The 22439-nt window shown below is 37.6% G+C and overlaps 1 protein-coding gene and 2 non-coding genes across 3 annotated transcripts in view; 1 reads left to right on the top strand and 2 right to left on the bottom strand.

The window, feature by feature from the left end:
• The window catches only part of Susd1 (sushi domain containing 1), a 129544-nt gene that overhangs the window by 24728 nt on the left and 82377 nt on the right, over window positions 1-22439 (bottom strand). The window contains exons 12-13 of the mRNA XM_076840989.2: window positions 5622-5713; window positions 4550-4736 (exon numbers count right to left, since the gene is read on the bottom strand). Coding sequence (XP_076697104.2) covers window positions 4550-4736; window positions 5622-5713 — 279 coding nt within the window. The remainder of the gene's footprint in view (window positions 1-4549; window positions 4737-5621; window positions 5714-22439) is intronic.
• Window positions 18612-18724, bottom strand: LOC143393253 (small nucleolar RNA SNORA36 family). Its single transcript, XR_013090552.1, has one exon. It is a non-coding gene; the product is annotated as a small nucleolar RNA SNORA36 family (small nucleolar RNA).
• On the top strand, window positions 22223-22327 carry LOC143393201 (U6 spliceosomal RNA). The gene has a single exon (XR_013090509.1). It is a non-coding gene; the product is annotated as a U6 spliceosomal RNA (small nuclear RNA).

Below are 22439 nucleotides of genomic sequence, written 5' to 3'. Positions count from 1 at the left end.
GATGACTTGTGGGTAGCCAACCACGAAAGGAAAGCCTACAGCAGAAGGAATCAAGAGAACCAGTCCTGCACAGTTCTCCCCAGGGACACCCAGCGGAAAGACAGGAGGCAGGGAGAAGCAAGGCAACCCTGGCTGACAAAGTGACAGTCTGATGATGCTTGAGACACACCTGTGTTTTCCTAACCATCTGAAAAGCACTTTCCCTTCTTCTTGTTATGAATGTAATTAGAGAAAGGCCCCATGTAAGCTGCCAGCCCCGGTACTGAAGGTAGAGATGGGATAATTTCCTTTCCGTCTCTTCTTCCCTTTTTACCTCCAGCATTCTCCGTTCCACATACTCATTTGACCTCAAGCGACCACCACGTTTGTGTAGTACACATTTACACACACACCACATTGTTTTCTTCCTCCCTCTCCACCCCTGCCCCAACACCACCCTCCCTTTCTCCTCTCCAGTTACCTTCCTTTCCTTATGAAAAGAAAAGTTTGCCTACAAGCTTTTAGACTATGCAAGAAAATAGTATAACCAATTCATGAAAGCTCTTAATACTCTTTGGGGTTTATATCAAGGATGAAAGTTTGTCCTCCACCCTGTCCTAAAGGGATATGAATGCTGGGAATACTCTGAAGAACTCAGTTCCATGGCCACCCAAGCCAGCACATTAGCAACCAGCCAGGAACACTGGGACAGAACCTCCACCTCCCCACCCCCTCTCCAGCACCCTCTTCCCAGCTCACTGAAACACTTGCCTCTGTCCCTCAACATTCCTAGAACTTTCACTCTCCTCTGAGGTCAGCAATATATTTAAAGCATTTGCTTTCATCCTGTTCCCATCTGTAAGACTGAGTTTAATGGAAGATACACAGAAGGGAAATTCCACTCGCTTTTCTTCTGGGAAATCAGCCGGTGCATTTCCAAACCCAAATCCTTAACTAACATTTCTGGTAAGATTCAAAAGTTCATGATTTTACTGAAATAAAGCCACATGCCTGTTAGGTGAGGAGGAGGAGTGTCTCTTCACATCAACAGATGAGGATCTTTCTTGCCCCTTTTATAAAATGAAAGAGGGTTCTTTTAAACTCTTTAATAAAGTCTTAACAACTTGAATGTTTATGCTTTTTTAAAAATGGCAAATTCTCCAAGTTAAGAAACAGTCACAATCTCAAAGACCTTGAGCAGCCTCCTGGTCTCAATGAAGTTGAGCAGCTCAACAGCGTCCCCTGGTGGCCTTGAATGCAGACACTGGGAGCTTGAGTGACTAGAGCTATGTTTAGTCTACAAAACAAGGTAGAAATGTGTCTCATCAAGAGGAAGCCCCTAACTCTTACTCAAAAAGTATAAAATATTAATTAAAATCAGAAAAGTAGTCTACCCAAATATGACAAGAGCAAAAGAGTAGGAGACTAAATAGCTATTCATTTTAATAAGTCACCTTGGGAAGGAATGGCCAGGTGGAATACTATTTGTCTCTCCAGCCCAAACTGTAATGAATTCTTTTTTGGTGTAAAATATTTATTGACTGACCAGGAAGGTCCCCAACACCAATACCACCCACCCACAAAATCATGAGGCCACTGTTCAAAAAAAGTATTTGTTGTGGTCCTATTAGTACTGTCCTTATAAGCTGTGCATTCAATTAAAAAAAAAAAAAAAAAAAACAGACAAAACCTTTGCCTTGAAGAGTGCTATTTTAGTAGGAGAGAAAGAAAATAAGCAAACCAAATTTTTTTTCAGAAAACAAGTTCTTTGAAAAAAAATGGAAGCAGGGTAAATGAATGGAGAATAATAGAGTGGATGTTGAGGAGGATATTTTTGAAGAGGCTTCTCTTATTTCTGAAGAAGCAGGAGCTTCTTCATGAATTCCATGGTTTGAATGTGTCCCCCAGTTTTCATGTCTTAGAAACCTACTCCCCAAATCATATGTGAATGGTATTTGAGAGGCAGGATCTTTGAGGTGAGTGGGTCAAGAGAGCTCTGCCCTGACGAACAGATTGATCATTCAAGGACTGATGGGCTCTGGAGGGAGTGGCTTCAAATAACAGCAAGCTCCCACGGGGTCACTCTGCTCTGCCTTGCTGCTCTTTCATGTCAGGACCCAGCAGAAAGGCCCTCACCAGATCTGAGCAGATGCTGGCCCCAGGCTCTTGTACTTACCAGCACTCAAACCCACAAGCTAACTAATGCTGTATTCTTTTACAAATGATCCAGTCTGTGATGTCCGGGTTTAGCAACACAAAATGGACAAAGGCAAGAGTGATGGTGTTTGACTAAGATACCTGCATGATTGTGTCCCAGGAAGCGCTGACATAGCAAATGAAAACATTCAAGAGCCTGGATGCAAAATAAGTGTGACCTATTCAGGGACTATCAAGAAGGCCAGGGAGAGAGCTGGTGCTTGATGAGAGAGAAGGAAAGCAAGGGAGAGGAATTCAATGAGGTAGGCAGGGGCCAGTTCATATGCTCCATGCTAAGGAACTTGGCTTCTATTCTACCTTTAATGAAAACTCATTGGAAGGTTTTGAGTGGCGCTAACATAGCCTAGTACTTATATTTAAAAGCACGCTCTGGCTGATGAGCAATCTTTTTAAAGGTACGGTGAAGATGAAGACTGTGTCCAGGGTGGAGTGGAACAGTCAAGAGTGAAAGAGGAAAACAGGAAACAACTGCAGCTGGTTGTTGCTGGATCAGGATGCTAGTGGCAAAGGTAAAGGAGAAGATACATGGCTTCTGCAGAATACATTTTGAATAGCAAACCAATAGGGCTTTTCAATAGATTAGAAATTTGGGAGTGGAATACAATCAATTAGTTCTTTTTTTTTTTTTTTTTTTTTTTGGTCTTACCAGTCAACTGGGTGAATGTCAATTACCCAGGTAGAGAAGCCTAGGTGGAAAATAGATTTAGGGGTAAGGGAAAAGGCGAGAAATAAAAAACTTGTTTGATTTACCTGTTAGGTGTTCAACAGGGTATATGTAGAAGATGGGTGGATATATGAGTTTGGGGCCCAGAAAGAGGCTGAGACTAGAAATACATATTTGGAGATCATCAGCAGGAATCATTATAGCCCTGAGATTGGTAGTGATCACCTAAGAAGAGTAGATAGTGAAGAAAAAGGAAGAGGAGGAAGCCAAAGAGGGATCAATAAAAGCAGATGAGCTTATCAAAGAAGACTGAGAAGGTATAGCCAGTAAAACAGAAGAACCCAAAAGCAAGGGGAAAGATGTTTTGAAAAGGAGCGTCAAATGCCATAGAGAAAATCAGAGAACAAAATTGTCCACAGGATCTGGCAAGATGGAGGCTGAATGGAGACCCTTTCTGTAAAGCAGAAAGTCAGATGCCTCCCAAGTGGGGTGAGTGAAAGGAGAACAGGAGATAAGGATGCAGAGCCCATAAACCAGATATTCCTTTAGGGAATTTTAATACAAAGGGAGGTTGAGAAGGCAGAACAGTTGGAGGGGAACATGGGCTCTGTGGGAGTGTGTGGACTTGTTCCATTATTTTCTTTAGTAGAGGAGATAGTTGGCTGTGCTGGGAATACTTCTATACTGGGGGAAGGGATGACTAGACAAGAACGGATGGAATCCAACACCTAGTGGAGGGAATGGGAGCTTTAGATAGGAGCAGAGACAGGAGGAAAGGCAAAATATATGGGTGACAGGTAGGAATGGGAGATTTGAACTGGAAAGTCCTCACCTGATGACTTCTAATTTCTCAGTGAGACAAGAAGCAAGAAGCTAATTCTTAGCCTGGTACTCAGGAGGCTGAGGTAGGAGGATCCCAAGTTCAAAGCCAGACGAGGCAACTTAGTGACTTTTTTTTTTTAATAGTCTTGGGATGCAGCTCAGTGACAGAGAGCTTGCCAGGCATGTGTGAGACCCTATGTTCAATCCCCAATAGTACAAAGAAAGGAAGAAAGAAAGAAATGGAGGGAGGGAGAAAGGGGCTAATAATCTTAGTAATAGCTTTGGCAGCAGGGAAGCAGTATTCACAGATTTAAAGACAGTAGAGAAAATTAAAAGAAAGTGAATTTACTAGGTGTCTATGGTGATAATGCTGATCACTCTCCCTGATAGTAACCTACTCTTAAGGTGCTTGCATTCCAACTGAATATGTTACTAAGAAAGAGTAACAGGAAATCTTTAGTATGACATATTTTAAACATTCCCCATATAATTTAACCAATACTCATGAATACACTACCTGGATTTAAATCACACAAACATTTTGTTTGAAATAGATTTTTAGGAAATAAAACATGTGGTCAACAGTTTCAAGCTGCTCAACATCTCTTTCCAAGTCCATGTCCTTCTTCCTCTCTCTCTCTCTCTCTCTCTCTCTCTCTCTCTCTCTATCTCAGTTCACTGTATAATGAGAGAAAGCAACAGTGTTCCTCCTTTTTTTAAATTTGTTTACTTATTTATTTTAATTAAGTATATATGACAGCAGAATGCATTTTGATTCATTGTACACTACAGTGTTCCTCTTTACCTAGGCCTATCAGCAACTCTATGGTGACTTGGTTAATCCAAATGCTGTTATTCAAGATTTACCTGCTATCTGGGTTGTCAGGGAGATGACCACAGGAAGTTCTGAAGACAAAGCCCAGAGGCTGACATTGTAGTTGGTACCCGGATACAGGTCCAGGCACATCTCAGGAGCTTGGCTGCTGGTAGTGGTATTAAAGATCATTTCCTGAGAAAATTCCTTCTGATACCATCTCTGGCCCCAAATGTGAAACTAAAACATAAAAAAAGTTCACCGGGTAAACTGCTGGATTGAAAGGCTCTGGGTGCTTTGATACCTGAGTATCAAGGCATGAGTTTCCTTCCTCTCCCACCCTCCAAACTGTGGTTTATTCAAAACATAAAATGTAATAGTAAGCAAATCAGTAAAGCTGCAATACTGTATATATTGTGCTTACAATATGAGGATTATACATCAGTATTTAAATAAAAATGTACAAGACTGAAGCCTCAGTGCTGGCAACTTGCTGTTTCTTGGCCTCACATAGCTAGTGTGCATGCCTAACACGGAAGCCTATTGGTAAAACAAGAGCAAGGCCAAAAACATTTTCCTGGAAATCAAATTAAGAATTTGAACTAAGCAGAACCTGACTTAAGATACACCTAGCAGGTAAAACTCAGGAGAAAATTATCTCCTCTGCTCACCCCTTTATGGTGACCCTACACTTTCCAGTGGTATCCAAGCACGCAGGCCAAAGGTCCTTTTTCTTCCTAATTTCTTCTAGTAGCAGTTTATCCCATGGTTTCTCAGGTTCTTACTCACAACCATGTCTAGCTTCAAAGGTTCCCTCTGACTCTCCAGGCAATGCATCTAGATCCTGCTTAGACACACTGGTTTGAATAGACACAACTGGATGCTTTTCAAGGACAGACACTGCCTGAGCATCTACACCAGGATGTGTGGACAGAGGAGCACATGGTTTTTCTCACCACCCAGCAAGGGTTTCTGCCTTTCAGGAGAAGTGCTGTTTTCTTGCTTCTTGGTGCAACTACTTCTATTGATGATGGAAGCTACAGAAGTAATTTTTAGGTTTACAGATTTCTTTAAACCTCCCACACAGGACAAGCATCTATAAACAAGTATCATTCAGTAACTTACTAAATACATCTCTTCTGCATCATCTGTCTTCAAACTTCTCCATCTCAAACAGGTGTCGTTAAATACTGAAATATTACTGATGATCTGTTTTTCTGCAAGTGGAAAGGTGAGAAATCAGTTTACACCCCATACAAAAAAAATACTAAATTTTTAATTGAAGCATTTTCCAAGAATAAACATTTGCATAGATGAATTCAACAGTATTTTAATTTATAAACTAGTGGTAGAAGTATTCAAGAGACACCACTACTTTTATATTTAGGTAAATCAGTCCTGATGAAAGAGTTCAGATCTGAAGATAACCAATTAGAGAAAATAGCTCTATTCACTGCAAATTCCCTTGGTTTACTAAGTTTAAATTACAACTTACTGTCCTGGGTTTTGGACATCTTTATTTATTCAAATAAGCATCAGTTTGAAATCCTGAGATGAGAGGTACATCTCAGCAGAGACTTGCTCCTTGAGGAATTGAAAACACAGTATTTGGGGCAGTTGGGCTTTTCAGGATGAAAGGGCAGTTCTCTGGGTTTTTGCTTCCACCTCTCTTATGATCATACAAGGACTTCCTGGCCTCTGCTCAGTTTCATGGCAATCAACATACAGCTTAGTCCAAATCTGGTACAGTTTATTGTAAAGGCACACTCTTCAAATTTTTTGTTGTTATTGTTGTTTTGTTTGCTTTTTGCTATTTTTTAAAATTCTAATTTGTTATATGAGACAGTAGATTGCATTACAATTCATATTATACATATAGAACACAATTTTTCATATCTCTGCTTGTATACAAAGTATATTCACACCATTTGCATCTTCATACACGTATTAGGATAATAATGTCCATCTCATTCCACTGTCTTTTCTACCCCCATGCTTCCTCCCTTCCCCTCCCACCCCTTTGTCCTATCTAGAGTTCATCTAATCTTCCCATGCTTCCCCTCCCAACCCCACTATGAATCAGCCTCCTTATATCAAACATTCAGCATTTGTTTTGGGGGGATTGGCTTACTTCACTTAGCATTACATTCTCCAACTCCATCCATTTACCTGCAAAAGCCATGGTTTTATTCTCTTTTATTGCTGAGTAATATTCCATTGTGTATATACCACATTTTCTTTATCCATTAATCCACTGAAGAACATCTAGGTTGGTTCCACAGTTTAGCTATTGTGAATTGTGCTGCTATAAACATTGACGTGGCTGTGTCCTTGCAGTATGCTGTTTTTAAGTCCTTTGGGTATACTCGGAGGAGTGGGATAGCTGGGTCAAAAGGTGGTTCCATTCCCAGTTTTCCAAGGAATCACCATATTGCTTTCCAGATTGGCTGCACCATTTTGCAATCCCACCAGCAATGTGTGAGTGTGCCTTTTCCCCCACATCCTCACCAACACTTATTGTTGTTTGTATTCTTAATAGCTGCCATTCTGACTGGAGTGAGATGAAATCTTAGAGTAGTTTTTATTTGAATTTTTCTAATTGCTAGAGATGTTGAACATTTTTTCATATATTTGTTGATTGATTGTATGTCCTCTTCTGAGAAGTGTCTGTTCATGTCCTTGGCCCATTTATTGATTGGGTTATTTGTTTTTTTGTTTTGTTTTCTTTTGTTTTTTGGTGCTTCGCTTTTTGAGATCTTTATATACCCTAGAGATTAGTGCTCTATCTGATGCGTGAGGGGTAAAAATTTTCTCCCAAGCTGTAGGCTCTCTATTCACTGATTGTTTCTTTTGCTGAGAAGAAACTTTTTAGTTTGAATCCATCCCATTTATTAATTCTTGTGCTATAGGAGTCTTATTAAGGAAGTTGTGGCCTAATCCCATATGATGGAGATTTGAGCCTACTTTTTTTCTATTAGATGCAGAGTCTATGATTTAATTCCTAGGTCCTTGATCCACTTTGAGTTGAGTTTTGTGCATGGTCAGAGATTGGGGTTTAATTTCATTTTGCTGCATATGGGTTTCCAGTTTTCCCAGCACCATTTGTTGAAGAGGCTATCTTTTCTCCAGTATATGTTTTTGGCACCTTTATCTAAGATATATAATAACCCACTGTAATTATGTGGGTTAGTTTCTGTATCCTCTATTCTGTACTATTGGTCTACCAGTCTGTTTTGGTGCCAATACCATGCTGTTTTTGTTACTATGCTCTGTGGTATAGTTTAAGGTCTGGTATAGTGATGCCACCTGCTTCACTCTTTTTGCTAAGGATTGCTATTCTGGGTCTCTTATTTTTCCAGATGAATTTCTTGACTGCTTTTTCTATTTCTATGAGGAATGTCATTGGGATTTTGATTTGAATTGCATTAAATCTATATAATGCTTTGGTAGTAAGGTCATTGATAATATTAATTCTGCCTATCCAAGAACAAGGGAGATCTTTCCATCTTCTAAGGTCTTCTTTAATTTCTTTCTTTAGTGTTCTATAGTTTTCATTGTAGAGGTCTTTCACCTCTTTTGTTAGGTTGATTCCCAAGAATTTTATTTTGTTTGAGGCTATTGTAAATTGGTTAGTTTTCCTCATTTCCCTTTCAGAGGATTTGTCACTGATATACAGAAATGCCTTTGATTTATTGGTGTTGGTTTTGTATCCTGCTACCTTGCTGAATTCATTTACTAGTTCTAGAAGTTTTCTGGTGGAATTTTTGGGGTCTTCTAGGTATAGAATCATATCATCGGCAAATAGTGCTAATTTGAGTTATACTTATGCTTTCAATTTTTCTCCATTTAGAATGATGCTGACCTGGAGCTTAGTATAAATAGCTTTTACAATTTTGAGATATGTTCCTGTTATCCCTAATTTTTCTAGTGTTTTGAACATGAAGGGGTGTTATATTTTGTCAAATGCTTTTTCTGCGTCTTTTGAGATGTTCATGTGGTTCTTATCTTTAAGTCTATAGATGTGATGAATTACATTTATTGACTTCCTCAAGTTTTTTTAAATAAAGACTATCTATTCCAAACTGATATCAGAGGTTACTTCCATTAACAATGATCTCTGCCCCTAAACTAGAAATAATATAGCAGACCTGCTAGGAAGTTTCATAGGAACACTGAGATGATTAATGCTTAATAAAGACAATATCCAAACCACATAAAAGTAAGTCCCATGGGAGGCAAGGCTATATTATATAACTCTCTGGCCTGACAGGTTTCTATTAATGAAGCTAAGTTGGTAGATGTGACTCCCTGTCTGTGCATTGAGCAGTTCTGCACAGAGAAAACCTATTGCACAGGTCACAACTATATTTCAAGTGTTCCAGAGCAGAGCAGGTGAAGAAGTATAGATGATCCAGGACAATGAAACCACTGCTGGGTATAAAAGATGGTTGTAGAAATGAGTGGTGGTCCATGGGCCCCCGTGTTTTGGAAACATTCAAACACATAATGTTTAATATTATTAATACTATTATTATCAATATTATTTAAACAGTTTCAGATAATACAAGAAGTGGAAAGTTTCCCAATTCATTCAATATGACTAGATCATTCACAATGCCCTAGAGGTACAGAATAGCACAGCCAGACACTGAACTCACTATGCCAGACTCACTTGTCAATATAGATACAAAAATCCAAAACAAAATATGAGCAAAGGGAAGTCAGCAGTCCTTTCAAAGAATAATGTTCCATGACCAAGGAAGACTTATTCCCAGAATACAAAGGGAACATTATTGGAAAAGCTATTAATAGGCTAAAAGAAACCATATGGTTACTTTTATAATCATAAGGGTTAATACATTCCTGATTTAAAATCTCAATTAACTTGGATTTGATTTGATAGAAACTCTCTAATTTAATAATGTTTATTAGAAATTTCCATACTCAGTGGTAAAATAATGAAGCAATTTCTTATACAGTTAAGAATAATGTAAGTTAGAATATGTGATAAAGAAATCATCCCTAGTATGCACATTTGATATAAGGTTTAATTGCCAAAGTATAAACCTGGATCTTAAAGGACAGGACTTTCTCTTGTTTAGCCTTACTCCATTTAAGAAAAAAGAAAAAAGAAAAGAAAGAAAAAAAAAAAAGAAAATGAGAAAGAACAATTCAAGGATGCCTGGTCTCAGCTGTTATCTAGCATTAGTCAGGAGATTCCAGGCAATGTAGAAAAAGTAGCAAGAAAACTGAGCCACAAATACCAAAAAGAAAGGGACAAATGATGTCACTGCCAGTAAGTCTAAGAGAATCAACTGGAAACCAAACATGGAATCGTTTGAAAATAATTGAAAAACAAATACAAAATAATAGGATTTTGGCAAGTACACCCAGCTCGAAGAAATATACAAAACCAAATCATTTTCTACATACCTACAAAAACAAGTATGGAAGTCTGAATGATGAATCCCCAGTCCCTGGAACCTATAAATTTGTACCTTTATGTGGCAGAAGGATTGGTAGAGATGATTAAGATAAGGAGGTTACCTTGGATTAGCCAGATAGGTTCAAGGTAATTACAGGGATCCTCACAGGAAGGTTAGGGTTAAAGAAGGACACTATAAGGACAAAGAAAAGGTTCACCTGCTGAGATTTAAAGATGGAAGTCAGGGCTACAGTCAAGGAATGTAGGTGGGCTCTGGAAACCGGAAGCACTAAGGAGAAGGCTTCTCCCCTGGAGCCCCTAAAGGAACACAGGCCTGTGAACACCATCCCAGTATCCAGAGACTGACTTCAGACCTCTGACCTCCAAAACTATACGACAGTCAATATGTGTGGTTTTAATCCACTAAATTTGCACTAATTTGTCTAACCAGCAACAGGAAACTAATATACATAACAAAATACAACAGAAGAATTAAAAGATCTCCATTCAAGAAAGACGCCATAAACTTCAACTATCTAGAAATAAATCGAACTAGCGATGTCAAAAACAAACATGAAGGTTTTACTTTTTTTTTTTTAATGTTTCTAAAGGACATAAAAGAAAACAATACAGAGAGAAATGCCATGTCCTTGAATGGAAAGACTCAAAAACGAAAAAAAAAATATCGATTCTCTATCAATTCATCAAATGTAAAATATTTCCACAGGCAATGACAGTGGGCCTTCTGGGGATTCATTCATTCAGTGAATACTTTAGAAGTTCTTACTGTGTGCCAGACGTGCTCTAGGGGCTGAATATCTTAAGTGATGAGAAAAGAAAGTCCCTGCCTTGATGGGATTCATTCTAGCAAAGGAAGCAAAAACTAAGTCGAAAGTTTTATACATGTATTAATATCATATGTGGAATTTTGTGCACTGGTAAAGGCTGTGAAGAAATGCAGGGAGCAGGCGACACAGGATGGCTGGGGAAGGCCCTCTGTGGAGGTGACAGATAGGAGTGAGTGAGTCACCACGGCCTGCCTCCCTCCCTCCAGGAGGAGGAAGAGGAGGAGGAGGAGGAAGAGGAGAGGTCAGGGAGAGAGAACCGCAGGGCAAAGTCCCTAAAGCAGAAACCAGTGTGACACACTCAACAAACAGCAAAACAAGACTGCTAAGTTTCTCTGAGACGATTAATGAAAAAAACCAAGAGGAAAAAACTAGAAAGAAAACTATTGAGAGGGAAGGTGACCAGACGCCGGTACCTACTATTAAACCTGCGCAGTGTTGCTCAATTCTCTTTTGTTTTGGCCCCTACAGGGGACCTTCTGAGAATGTTTTGTTTTGTTCTGTTCTTTCCTGATTGCTCTTCTCATCCCCTGTAAAACTGTAAGACCACTGACATGCTGTATGTCCCCTAGGCACTGCACATTAACCTAGACTTCATGCACACAAAACAAATTTCCTTTATCCCTTAGGAACCAATTTTTGCCTCTTTGTGGGTGATTCTGCCCCCCACCCCCAGTGATACCACCCACCATGGGGAATGTTAGAGTGATTAAACATTGTATTGTACAAGCAAAGGAAATAATAGATCAATGGAGTAGAGTCCAGAAATAGATCTATCTCTTTGTGGGAATCTATAAGATAAGAATGACACTCAGTGGGAAATAAGTTGGAACATAGCTAAAATGATTCCAGCTGGATTAAACTTTTTTTTTTAATTTTTTTGCAGATTTTACAATAAAGTTTTATTAGCTGTTCTCCTCTTTCTCATATATGGAATGGATAGTGTGGCTAATTCTTTATAAACCAGTACTCATTTAAGAAATTTTAATGAGGAGGGTGTCAGAAACCGCATATTTTAATAAACGACTCCAAAGAACAATGGGAAACCAAATGATATTAATAAGAAAAAGGACCAGAGAAATTGACTTCTGAAGTAATTTCTACCTTTCACTAAAATGTCTTAAAATTGCTCACCATGATGATCTGGGCAACTCTAGTGCAGAGCAGCTACATAGGATGAAAGGTGTCTGAGGGGAAAACACACATAAATAGGGTTTTTGCCTGTTTTCTTATTCATAAAAGGAAAGGCAGGGGACCAAAATCAAACCCAATGACAAGAAAAATGACAAAACAAAAACAAACATCCTCTTCTCCTGGGAACCTTTTGCAAACTTCTGTATAAGAGGAGAACATGCTCATACTTTTACTTAGTCTAATTTTCCTAGAGGCTTCTCCTCACAACCACTGTATTCCTGCTTTCAGTTCTCATGATTAAGGAAGATAAGTTTGATCAATTTATATTTAATTTAAAAACCAAACAAAAAGTTAGGCATAGGTGGCAAAAGAAAAATATATTTTAAATATATAAGTTTGTGTGTGTGTGTGCAACTATATAAAGAAAATAATTCCCGTAGTTACAGTTTAGTTAAAGAAAGTTTTATATATATTTATATACTTTATTATATCAAAATAGGCAGTTATTGTGGGTAAAATATTCATTAAAATCTGACCCCTAAGAATACATTTAAAGTTTTCAGACTATGAATTGGACTCCTTTTCCATCGCCCATGATGATTACTACATCTCCACTATAATGTCTTGTCTGCATTTACATCTACGATGTTTTCTCAACCTTCTGTACGGTAAAAGCTGAGCTCCTCTTGCACCTAAACACGCCTTAATTCAGAAAATGTGATGATCATTATGTATGAACAATTTTTGTAAGAAACTAAATAGTGTTGCACAAGTAGATTAAAAACATTTGAACATGTTATTCCTAGCAAATGTACTGGGGAAAGAAAAAAAACCTCAAACAATAAAAGACTTTAAAGACTTATATAAAATGAATATCCCTTGTGAAATTATGAAAGTCAACTCAGACATTTATTTTGAAATTAAAAAAAAAAATTTTCCTATTTATCTCTAATGAAATAATTACTTTGATAACAGAAGTCAATTAAGAAAAGGACTTGAGGCCTACTAACATTGGCCTGGATCCAACTTTTAAGTTTAAGAATCCACTACAAAAGGGCAGGAAGAAAAGTTCAATAATCTTGGGAAGGAAAAATTAATAAGAAAAAAATCTATGTTTTAAAATTTCACTAAATGAAGTCTTAAATTTTCTCTACAGCAAAAAGAAATCTTATATATATACATATATATAATATATATATATAACCAATTTTGAAAGACAAATCACAAACCATGGGACGAGGCGGGGGAATTAACATATTGAAAAGTCAATTGTCCTGATAGCTAGAGTATCTATGACGAAGTGACAAAATCTAAAAAAAAAAATGGGCATGAAGTAGAATAAGTGATTCATAGGAGAACCATAACAGATAAGCCTTTAAATAGTCAAAGATTTATATATTAAAACAAAATGAAATGTGTTTTTCTCTTATTAGACTCTCAAACACTAAAAATAACCATATCCGGTGTTTGTAATGGTTGGTAAAGGGAAACTGGCCTTTATACACCATTGGGGTGTGTGTAGGCTGATGTAATCTTTGCCGAAAGGAATTTATGAGAATCCTTCTCTTGGCAGTTTCATTCCCAAGGCTTAATTTTATAGAAATACACTCCCCAAGGATGCAAAGGTACAGCATATTTCATTAAATCTTATAAGATAACACCAATATCTTATGAATTATTAAGAAAAAAAATTCTGCCACAGAGACTATGTCACACAATTATTTTTTATCTCATAGAATTATTTTATATTGGTTGAAAGAGTTTTTTAGACCCATGTGGACACTAAATTTTTATCACGTATCCTAAAACAAAAATGTGATAAAAGTTGATTGAGACATTCTGAAAATGTCTTCATATTCTGTATCTAACACTTCTCAAACACTTTTTTTTCCCTTAGTACCAGGAATTGAACCCAGGGGCACTTAACAATTGAATCACCTCCCCAGACTTTTTTAATATTTTATTTAGAGATAGGGTCTCACTGAGTTGCTTAGGGCCTCAATAAGTTGCTGAGGCTGGCTTTGAACTCACAATTCTCCTGCCTCAGCCCCCCCCCCAAGCCTCTGGGATTACAGGAGTGCACCACTGCGCCCCAATCAATCACTTTTTAATTGAGTTACTAGTGTCTATATTTTTCCACACAGCATCCTGTGTGCCTTTCACAGTCTTGATGAGGCAGTGTTTCTTTAAAAGGTACCCTACTAGGCTTTGGAAGTAGCTCAATGGTGGAGCATCTGCCTAGCAAGACAGAGGCCCCAGGTTCGGATTCCCAGATCTTCTTCCAAAAGCCACCGTAGCTATTCTGGTGCTGACACTTGATCTTACACCTTGCTATTGTTTTCTACAGACATGATAACTTTTTGTTTCAATATCAAATCACAGTATAATCTTTTCTGAAAAAAAGTTGTACCAGGCGCAGTGGCGCACACCTGTAAACCCAGCAGCTTGGGAGGCTGAGGCAGGAAGATTGCAAGTTCAAAGCCAGCCTCATAGCTTCATGAGGCCCTAAGCAACTTAACAAGACCCTGCCTCTAAATGAAATATAAAGAGGTCCGGGGATGTGGCTCAGTGGTTAAGTGCCCCTGGGTTTAATCCCTCCTACCAAACAACAAAAAAGTTGTAATGGGCAATTGAACCCAAGTCATAAACAGAACCACAAAACTCCATAATTAAATAGATATGATGACACATTAGGTAGCTATGACCAGTACGGTGCATACATGGGCAATGACAATTATATTCATGAAAGACACCTGAGTCTACAACAATTGTAAGATTTTCTATCAAAATGTGAAAAGATGAGCGCCTGAGAATCAACAAAACATAATATATTCATCTATATTAACAGCTTCATTGTCTATAATAACAAAAACTTTAAGGGGAAAAAAAAAGCAAATATCCTTCCACAGTGAAGTTAATAAATTAGTGTACCTTCATACAATGGAATACTATGCTTCCCTCAAAAAGAACGACACGACATTACATGAATTGGTATGAAAGTATGTCCTTAGAATATTGTAAAGCCAAAAATTAAGAAATTTTTTAAAAAAGCAAGATGAAGAATGGTTCACGTATAATGACTCTATTTAACACGTAACATGACAGTAGTGGTGGGTCTGTGGGGCTTCCTCAGAGACCTCCCGCTGCTTCTTGATTGGGGAATGACATTCTCACTCCAGGTCACCTTCCTCCATTCAAGGGGCTTTACAGTTTGAACCACAGGCATCGTGGACCCAGGATTCTGAGTCTTTTCCTCCTGCTTTCGGATCCTTGTCTCCCATCCTTCACTGCCTCACTTGCAGTGGCCACTCTTTCTCTACCTCCCCCACCCACTGGGCTAACCCTAAAGTTGAAAAAAACAAACCTGCAAGAAAGTCTCAGAGAAAATTGGGCTCCTACTTAATCAAATTATTTGGAACTTTGTTTCTGCTTCATTATGTGGGAGAGTAACTCTGAACCAATTCAGTCATTACTTCCTCTCTGCCCCTAAAGTACCCTGCAAATACCACTTTATGCATTATATTATTGTTATTATCATTAATATTTTGGTACTGAACTGAACCCAGGGGTACTTTACCACTGAGCTACATCCCTGTTCCTTAAAATTTTTTTTTTTTCTTTTTTTGAGACAGGGTCTCACTAAGTTACTCAGGGCCTTGCCAATTTGCTGAGGCTGGCCTCAAATTGGGATCCTCCTGCCTCAACCTACCAAGTCATCACTTGGGACTATGGGTATGCACCACCACACCTGGCCTATGCATTGTATTTCTGACCCTTGTCTATCGTCCCCATTGAACTAATCTCTGTGTTCCCAGTGTCTAGGACAGTGGCCGTCACAGCATTCCTCACCGTTTAAATGCAAACAATGAGTAGTAAGAGGAAAGCTCAAGGCTGGGGTTGCAGCTCAGGAGTAGATCACTGGCCCCTCATGCGTGAGGCACTGGGTTCAATCCTCAGCACCACATAAAAATAAACAAATAAAATAAAGACATACTGTCCATCTACAATTACAAAAAAAAAAAATTAAAAAGAGGAAAACTAAGAAACGGATATTGTATTAACCCAATGAAATAAAGGTACGACAATTTTGCCCTTAAAATGCATTTAATCTAGAAGAGGACACCTACCCTCTACTCTGACTACAGAGAAAGGGGAAAAAGTCAATGGTCATCAGGTAGCATTTTGAGAAAGCCATTGCTTTTGTAGAAAAAGGGGCTAAGAAGAAAGGACTGGGTGTCCCTGGAGACCAAGTGTCGATGGGGAAAAGAAGCAAAGGTCACTGCAAGACCCTAGAAGGTAAAAAGAGAACCCAAAGCTAGATGAATACACAGTGCACCCCCAACCTTACCCAAAACCAACAAACCCTTTAAAGAAGCTGTACTCTCCTCGATGACAGAAGAGGGCAGTCTTAACCCAGAAATCCTGTTAGCCACCTAAACCACCAATTCTGCCCAGAGGCAATAGACAAAAGCAGTCTTCCTTTATAGACCCCAAATCAGACTCAAAACCTTTCAGCTTGTGAAAAGCTCTACACTTTTTAAAACCCACAGAACTAGGGAGGAAAACCTATAACAAAATAAACATCTACCAATAAGCATCTGAGGGTATGAAAGAAACACCTTTAGTCAGAAAATTAAAAACTAAGAATAGAAATGGTCAAAAAGCAGGAGGAAATGGAACAGAAATGACTGAATTTGGGAAAGAAATGAAAGGAAAAGAGAATCCAGGTCAGAAATAAAAACTAAATTTCTTGATGCCTTACAACAAAAATATTACAAGGAAGCTGAATAAAAGACATTGAATAAATACAGAAAAACAACCAAAAGAATAGACATGAGATTAAAACAACTAAAAAAACAAATAAAAAAAAAATGAAGTGATTGAAATGAACTATACACAAAGATCCAACATATGTATAATTAAAGTCTCTGAAGAATAAGAAACATTGAAACAGAATTAATATTTAAAATATAATTCAAGATAACTTTACAAAAATAACACCGAAAAGTAAATTATAAAAGGGGACACCAGATACCTAAGAAAGCAGATCCAGAATAATCATCCCTAAAACCTTTCTAAGTAAAACTAGGTTAAAAATCCTCAGGAGCTCCACTCAAAGAAATAAATAAACAAACACCCAAAGACAAAAAAAAAAAAATTAACCTTCATCTTATTTCTCAAAAGCTACATAAAAAGCAAAAAGGAAAATCTGAACATTAAAAAAAAAAAAAAAAAAAAAAACTCAAACCAAGTACATGGGAACTAGGATTTTTACATCCAGCTACACTATCTTTCAAGCCTAAAGCCTAGGTTCACTTGATGCTTTGACTATATCCCTTGTGGCTTTGAAACTTTACTTCTTTTTTTTTTTTTTCTTTTTCCCAACCTTCCTCTTCCTGATCTTCTCCTCCCTGGTCTTCTTTTCTCTAACCTTTTCCTGATTTTACCTGATCTCTCCTCCCTAATCTCATTTTCTCTGAATCACCTGTTTAAACACCCCCCCCACCACCACCCCATTCTTGCTGATGGGCAGAATCACAGCCTTTGGGACAGGAGTACCCTGTGTTTCTTCTTTGCTAGCAAAACAATAAATCTTCTTTTTCTTTTCTCTCAAAACCGTGTCCTCATCATTGGATTGGCCCTGGGTACGAGAACTGAGCTTTCAGCAACATTAAGGCAACAGAGAACTGTTCTAAACATGAGAGAACTCAGGCAATACTCTTAAGAAGTTTCTAGATGATCTTCATCCAAGAAATAACTGAGGAATTTCAGTAAAAGGAATGATGGTAAACATTTGATACAATGAACTATGACTCTTAGACTAAAATAAAGATAGGGCAGGGTGGAGGAATAATATATAAACGGTATATGTTCTGATATTGATGCAACTGGAAAACAGAGAAGGGACAGCAGAAAATGGAAGTAAAATAAACTAAATGAATGTCATAAGAACAACAAATGAGAGTTAAATATGCCATTAAAACCAGCAAATCATGAGCTGGGATTGTAGTTCAGTGGTAGAGCACTTGCCTCGCACACATTAAATAAAGAAAGAAAGAAAGAAAGAAAGAAAGAAAGAAAGAAAGAAAGAAAGAAAGAAAGAAAGAAAGAAAGAAAGATATTGGGTCCATCTACAACTAAAAAGAAATATTAAAAAAAAAACTGGCAAATCAGCTGGGTGTCACATGCCTATAATCCCATCAACTTGAGGAGGCTGAGGCAAGAGAAGCACAGTTTGAGGCCAGCCTGGACAATTTAGTGAGACCCTATATTAAAAAGAAAAAAAAAAAAATTAAGGGGCTGAGGGTGTGGCTCAAGCCCCAAGCTCAATCTCTAGTACCACTCCCCAACCTTCCCTGGCCACACACACACACACACACACACACACACACACGCCAAAAAAAAAAAAAAAAAAAAACTGGCAAGCCAGATGCTTAAAAAGTTAAAGGGGGTGTGGGGACAGGAAAGATGCTGGAATGAGGTGGACATCATTACTCTAGGTATATGTATGACCGCACATAGGGTGTGATGCTACACCGTGTACAATCGGAGAAATGAAATGTTGTATACAATGAATCAAAATGCATCCTGTCATATATATCTAATTAGAATAAATTAATTAATTTTTCAAAAAGTTAAATGAAATAACAAGAGATAGGTGTTTTGTTCTGTTTTGTTCATTTTTTTTGTCTTTTTTTTTTTTTTTTTTTTTTTTGTAGGCTGGGAGGTAAATAAATAGTATAATACTTTTTATCCAATAATCTCTCCTGGCCTATTTCAGTGTCCCAAAGTTTATTTAAAAGAACAGACAGGGCATTTTAAAATGGCACAAAGACAAAACAACAAAGAAGCCACAGAAAAAAAGAAATACAAGAACTGTAACATAATACACACAGTAATTATAATATAAAGTAATAGGACAGAATTGAGACCAAACATATCAGTCTATCAGTAGTAACTATAAATGGGTTTAATTTACTAATTTAAAGGTTTAAAAGATTTTCAATTTGTCTTACAATGGAAGATCCAACATTAAGCTATAGATAAGAGGGATGAGATTGAAGAGATTCAGAAAGGCTAAGGATGAAAGCAATGGCAACAATTTATCAAGACAAACAGAAACCATAAGAAAGTTGCAATCCTGCAACTGAGTTGCAATCTTGATACAAGACAAAGCACAATTTAACCTGAAATCATTAAATAAAACAAAGGACCCATTTTAATGCTAAAAGCCACAATTCACAATGAAGATATACTGCAACCACCTTTATAAAGCAAACAAAAACAGAAGTTTAAGAAAGAATATAACAATTATAGCCAGATAAAATGACATACACCTGTAATCCCAGTGGCTCAAGAGGCTGAGACAGGAGGATGGTGAGTTCAAAGCCAGCTTCAGCAACTTAGTGAGGCCCTAAGCAATTCAGAGAGACCCTTTCTCTATATAAAATATAAAAAAGGTGCCCCCCCCCCCCGGGGGTGGGGGCAGGGTATGTGGCTCAGTGGTTAACCCCCCTCCCCCCCCCTCCGCTTCAATCCCTGGTACTTTAAAAAGAAAAAAAAAAAGAATATAATAATTATGAAAGTAGAAATTAATGACATAAAACAAGAATCAAGATTTTTTTTTCCTATAGTAGACCAGATAATTAAATATATTTGGCTTTCAAGGCCAGACCAGTCTGTCACAACTACTCAACTGTGCCTTTGTTCCAATAAAACTGCTTTTATGGAAACAGGCGAAAGACCTGATTTGGCCTGCAGGCCGTAGTTTGCTAATTCCTTATGTTGAAAGAGCAGAGAGAAAAAAAGAGGAGATCCAATTAACTAACCTAACTCTTGGACAGTCAGGCCTTTGTATCCATGGACTCCAAATCCATGGATTCAACCAACCTGGGATCAAAACTATTTTGGGGGAAAAATTAGGTCAGTACTGAACATATTCAGATTTTTGTTCTTGTCTTTGTTCCCTAAATAATATAGTATAAAACTATTTTCACAGAACTTGCATTGTGTTAGGTATTATATTGTTAAGCTAGAGAAGACTTAAAATATACAGGAGGCTGTGTGTAGGTTATATGCAAATCTACACATTTTCCATAAAAGACTTCAGCATCTTCAGATTTTGGTATCAGTGAGGTGCTGGAACAAATCCCCTATGGATACTAAGGGACAACTGTATTAACAAAATAGACAAACCACTAGCTAATTTAATCCAGAAAAAAAAGAAAGAAAATAAAAATACAGGGAAGGATAATCTTCAAGAAAGAAGAAAATCCAAACAGTTAAACAGAACTACTTTGTAGGCCACTATGCAAATAAGTTTTAAAATTTAGATGAAACAGGTAATTCTTAGGAAAATCCAATTTACCAAAATGGACCCCATTCGAAAAGTTTAAACAGGACTGGGGCTGTAGCTCAGTGGCAGAGCACTTGCCTTGAATGTGTGAGGTACTGGGTTTGATCCTTAGCACCACATAAAAAGGAACAAATAAAATAAAGGCATTCTGTCCATCTACAACTACAAAAAAAAAAAAATTAAAAAAAAAAGACCAGTTTCCATAAAAGGTGCCCCATGCCCAGATTACTGCATAAAATTTGATGAATTCTACCAAATCATTCATTAATTTGGATAGACCAAATGAAACATGAAATGTTCCAGGGCATAACCAATAAAGAAAGCCTTTCAAATTATTATTAAGAAGCAAGGAAAATATTGATCTTTAAATCTGATAAAGACAGCACCAAAAAAAGAGAAAATTTTAGACTAACATTATTTATGAATATTAATACAAATATATATACACACACACATACACATACACACACACACTACTAAAGAGGACCTGGGGTTGTGGCTCAGCAGTAGAGCACTTGCCTAGCGTGTGTGAGGCACTGGGTTCAATTCTCAGCACTGCATATAAATAAATAAAATAAAGGTCCATTGACAAATAAAAAAAATACTTTTTAAAAAATATTACTGAAGAGAATTTTCAACACCACATAAGGAACAATGCACCACAACCAAATGGGATATATTTAAGGGAGAGAGAACAAGAACAAGAGAGATAGAGTTCATGCAAGTGAAAGGGGAAATTTTTTTGAAATTACAATAAAATTTAAAAGTTACAAGTGAAATTTTAAAAGAATATCTTATAGTTACGGTTCCTCTGCATTGCATTAATAGCTATTGAATTCGTCTGTTTTCTGTTGCTATAGCTGACTACCATAAGCTGGATAATTCCTAAGAAAAAGAGGGTTTACTCGACTCGGGGTTCTGAAGCGTGGCACTGCATCTGCTGAGCATCTGGTGCGGGCCTTCCTGCTGGTCATGGTATGGAGAACAATGGCATCACAAAGTGAGATACAGCAAGCATGCTAACTGGGGTCTGTCTTCCTCTTCTTATAAAGCCACTAATCTAATCATGGACTCCCCACCCTTATGATCTCTTGTATTCCTAATTATTCCCAAAGGTCCCACCACCAAACACCATTAAGATGGGACTTAAGTTGGGAATTAAGTTTCAGCGTGAGTTTGTGAGGGAAAAAACACTGAGATGCATGTTCAGTCTTGGAGCCTCGTGTTTATACAGATGATTAGAATATGGAGATCCTGAGAAGAATGAGATGAACTTGTTGCTTTCACAGCAGTTAGGACCATTTAGTGGAGGACTCCAATTCTAAATAACTAATTCATCTTTGTGAGTAAAGATAATATTTTAAAAATGCCAATTTCTGTCTTGACCAATTGCAGGTACAATTTTTCTCAAGCTAATGGGTCCTAAGAGAAACAAGTAGACTGCAGATGTGACTCTTTCATCACAGATTACTGGTATACCATCTTTTATTTTATGGAAAAATATCAAAAACAATGTGAATTATTGATGGCCTTTATTATCTATTGTTTGAACCTGGATAATGAGTACAGAAATCAGTCACCGGGAAAGATTTTTCAGGTCAACATTGATCTTAAACTGCACATTTGTTAGAAACCCTGCATCATAAATCCACTTTAAGAGTTATGATTGTGGTTTGCCTGGTATACATAAGGCTCTGGGTTCAAAACCCAGCACTGAAAAAAAAAAAAAAAAAGACTTATGATTATGCCAGAAGTGGTGGCAGACACCTGTGATCCCAGCAATTTGCGAGACTGAGGCAGGAAGGTAGCAAGTTCAAAGACAGCCTCTGTATCTTAGCGAGACCCTAGGACTTAATGAGACCCTGACTGAAAATAAAAATAAAAAGGGCTGGGGATGTAGATCATAGAAAAGCACTCCTGGATTAAATCCCTGGTATTCCCCCCTCAAAAAAAAAAAATTATGATTGTGCTTACTTTGGCAGCACATATGCTACAGTTGGAATAATAGAGAATATTAGCACAGTTGCTATATAAGAATGACACGAAAATTCATGAAATAATCCATATTTTATTATAGTTAGAAGAACTAAGTTCTGGTGTTCTCCAGCACAGCAGGGTGAATATAATTAAAATGCATTAAATACCTCAAAATAGCTAGAAAAGAGAATTCTAAATGTACTCAC

Source organism: Callospermophilus lateralis, chromosome 2 (assembly GCF_048772815.1).
Source record: "Callospermophilus lateralis isolate mCalLat2 chromosome 2, mCalLat2.hap1, whole genome shotgun sequence".
Taxonomy (NCBI): domain Eukaryota; kingdom Metazoa; phylum Chordata; class Mammalia; order Rodentia; family Sciuridae; genus Callospermophilus; species Callospermophilus lateralis.
This window is presented reverse-complemented; position numbering and strand designations above follow the sequence as displayed.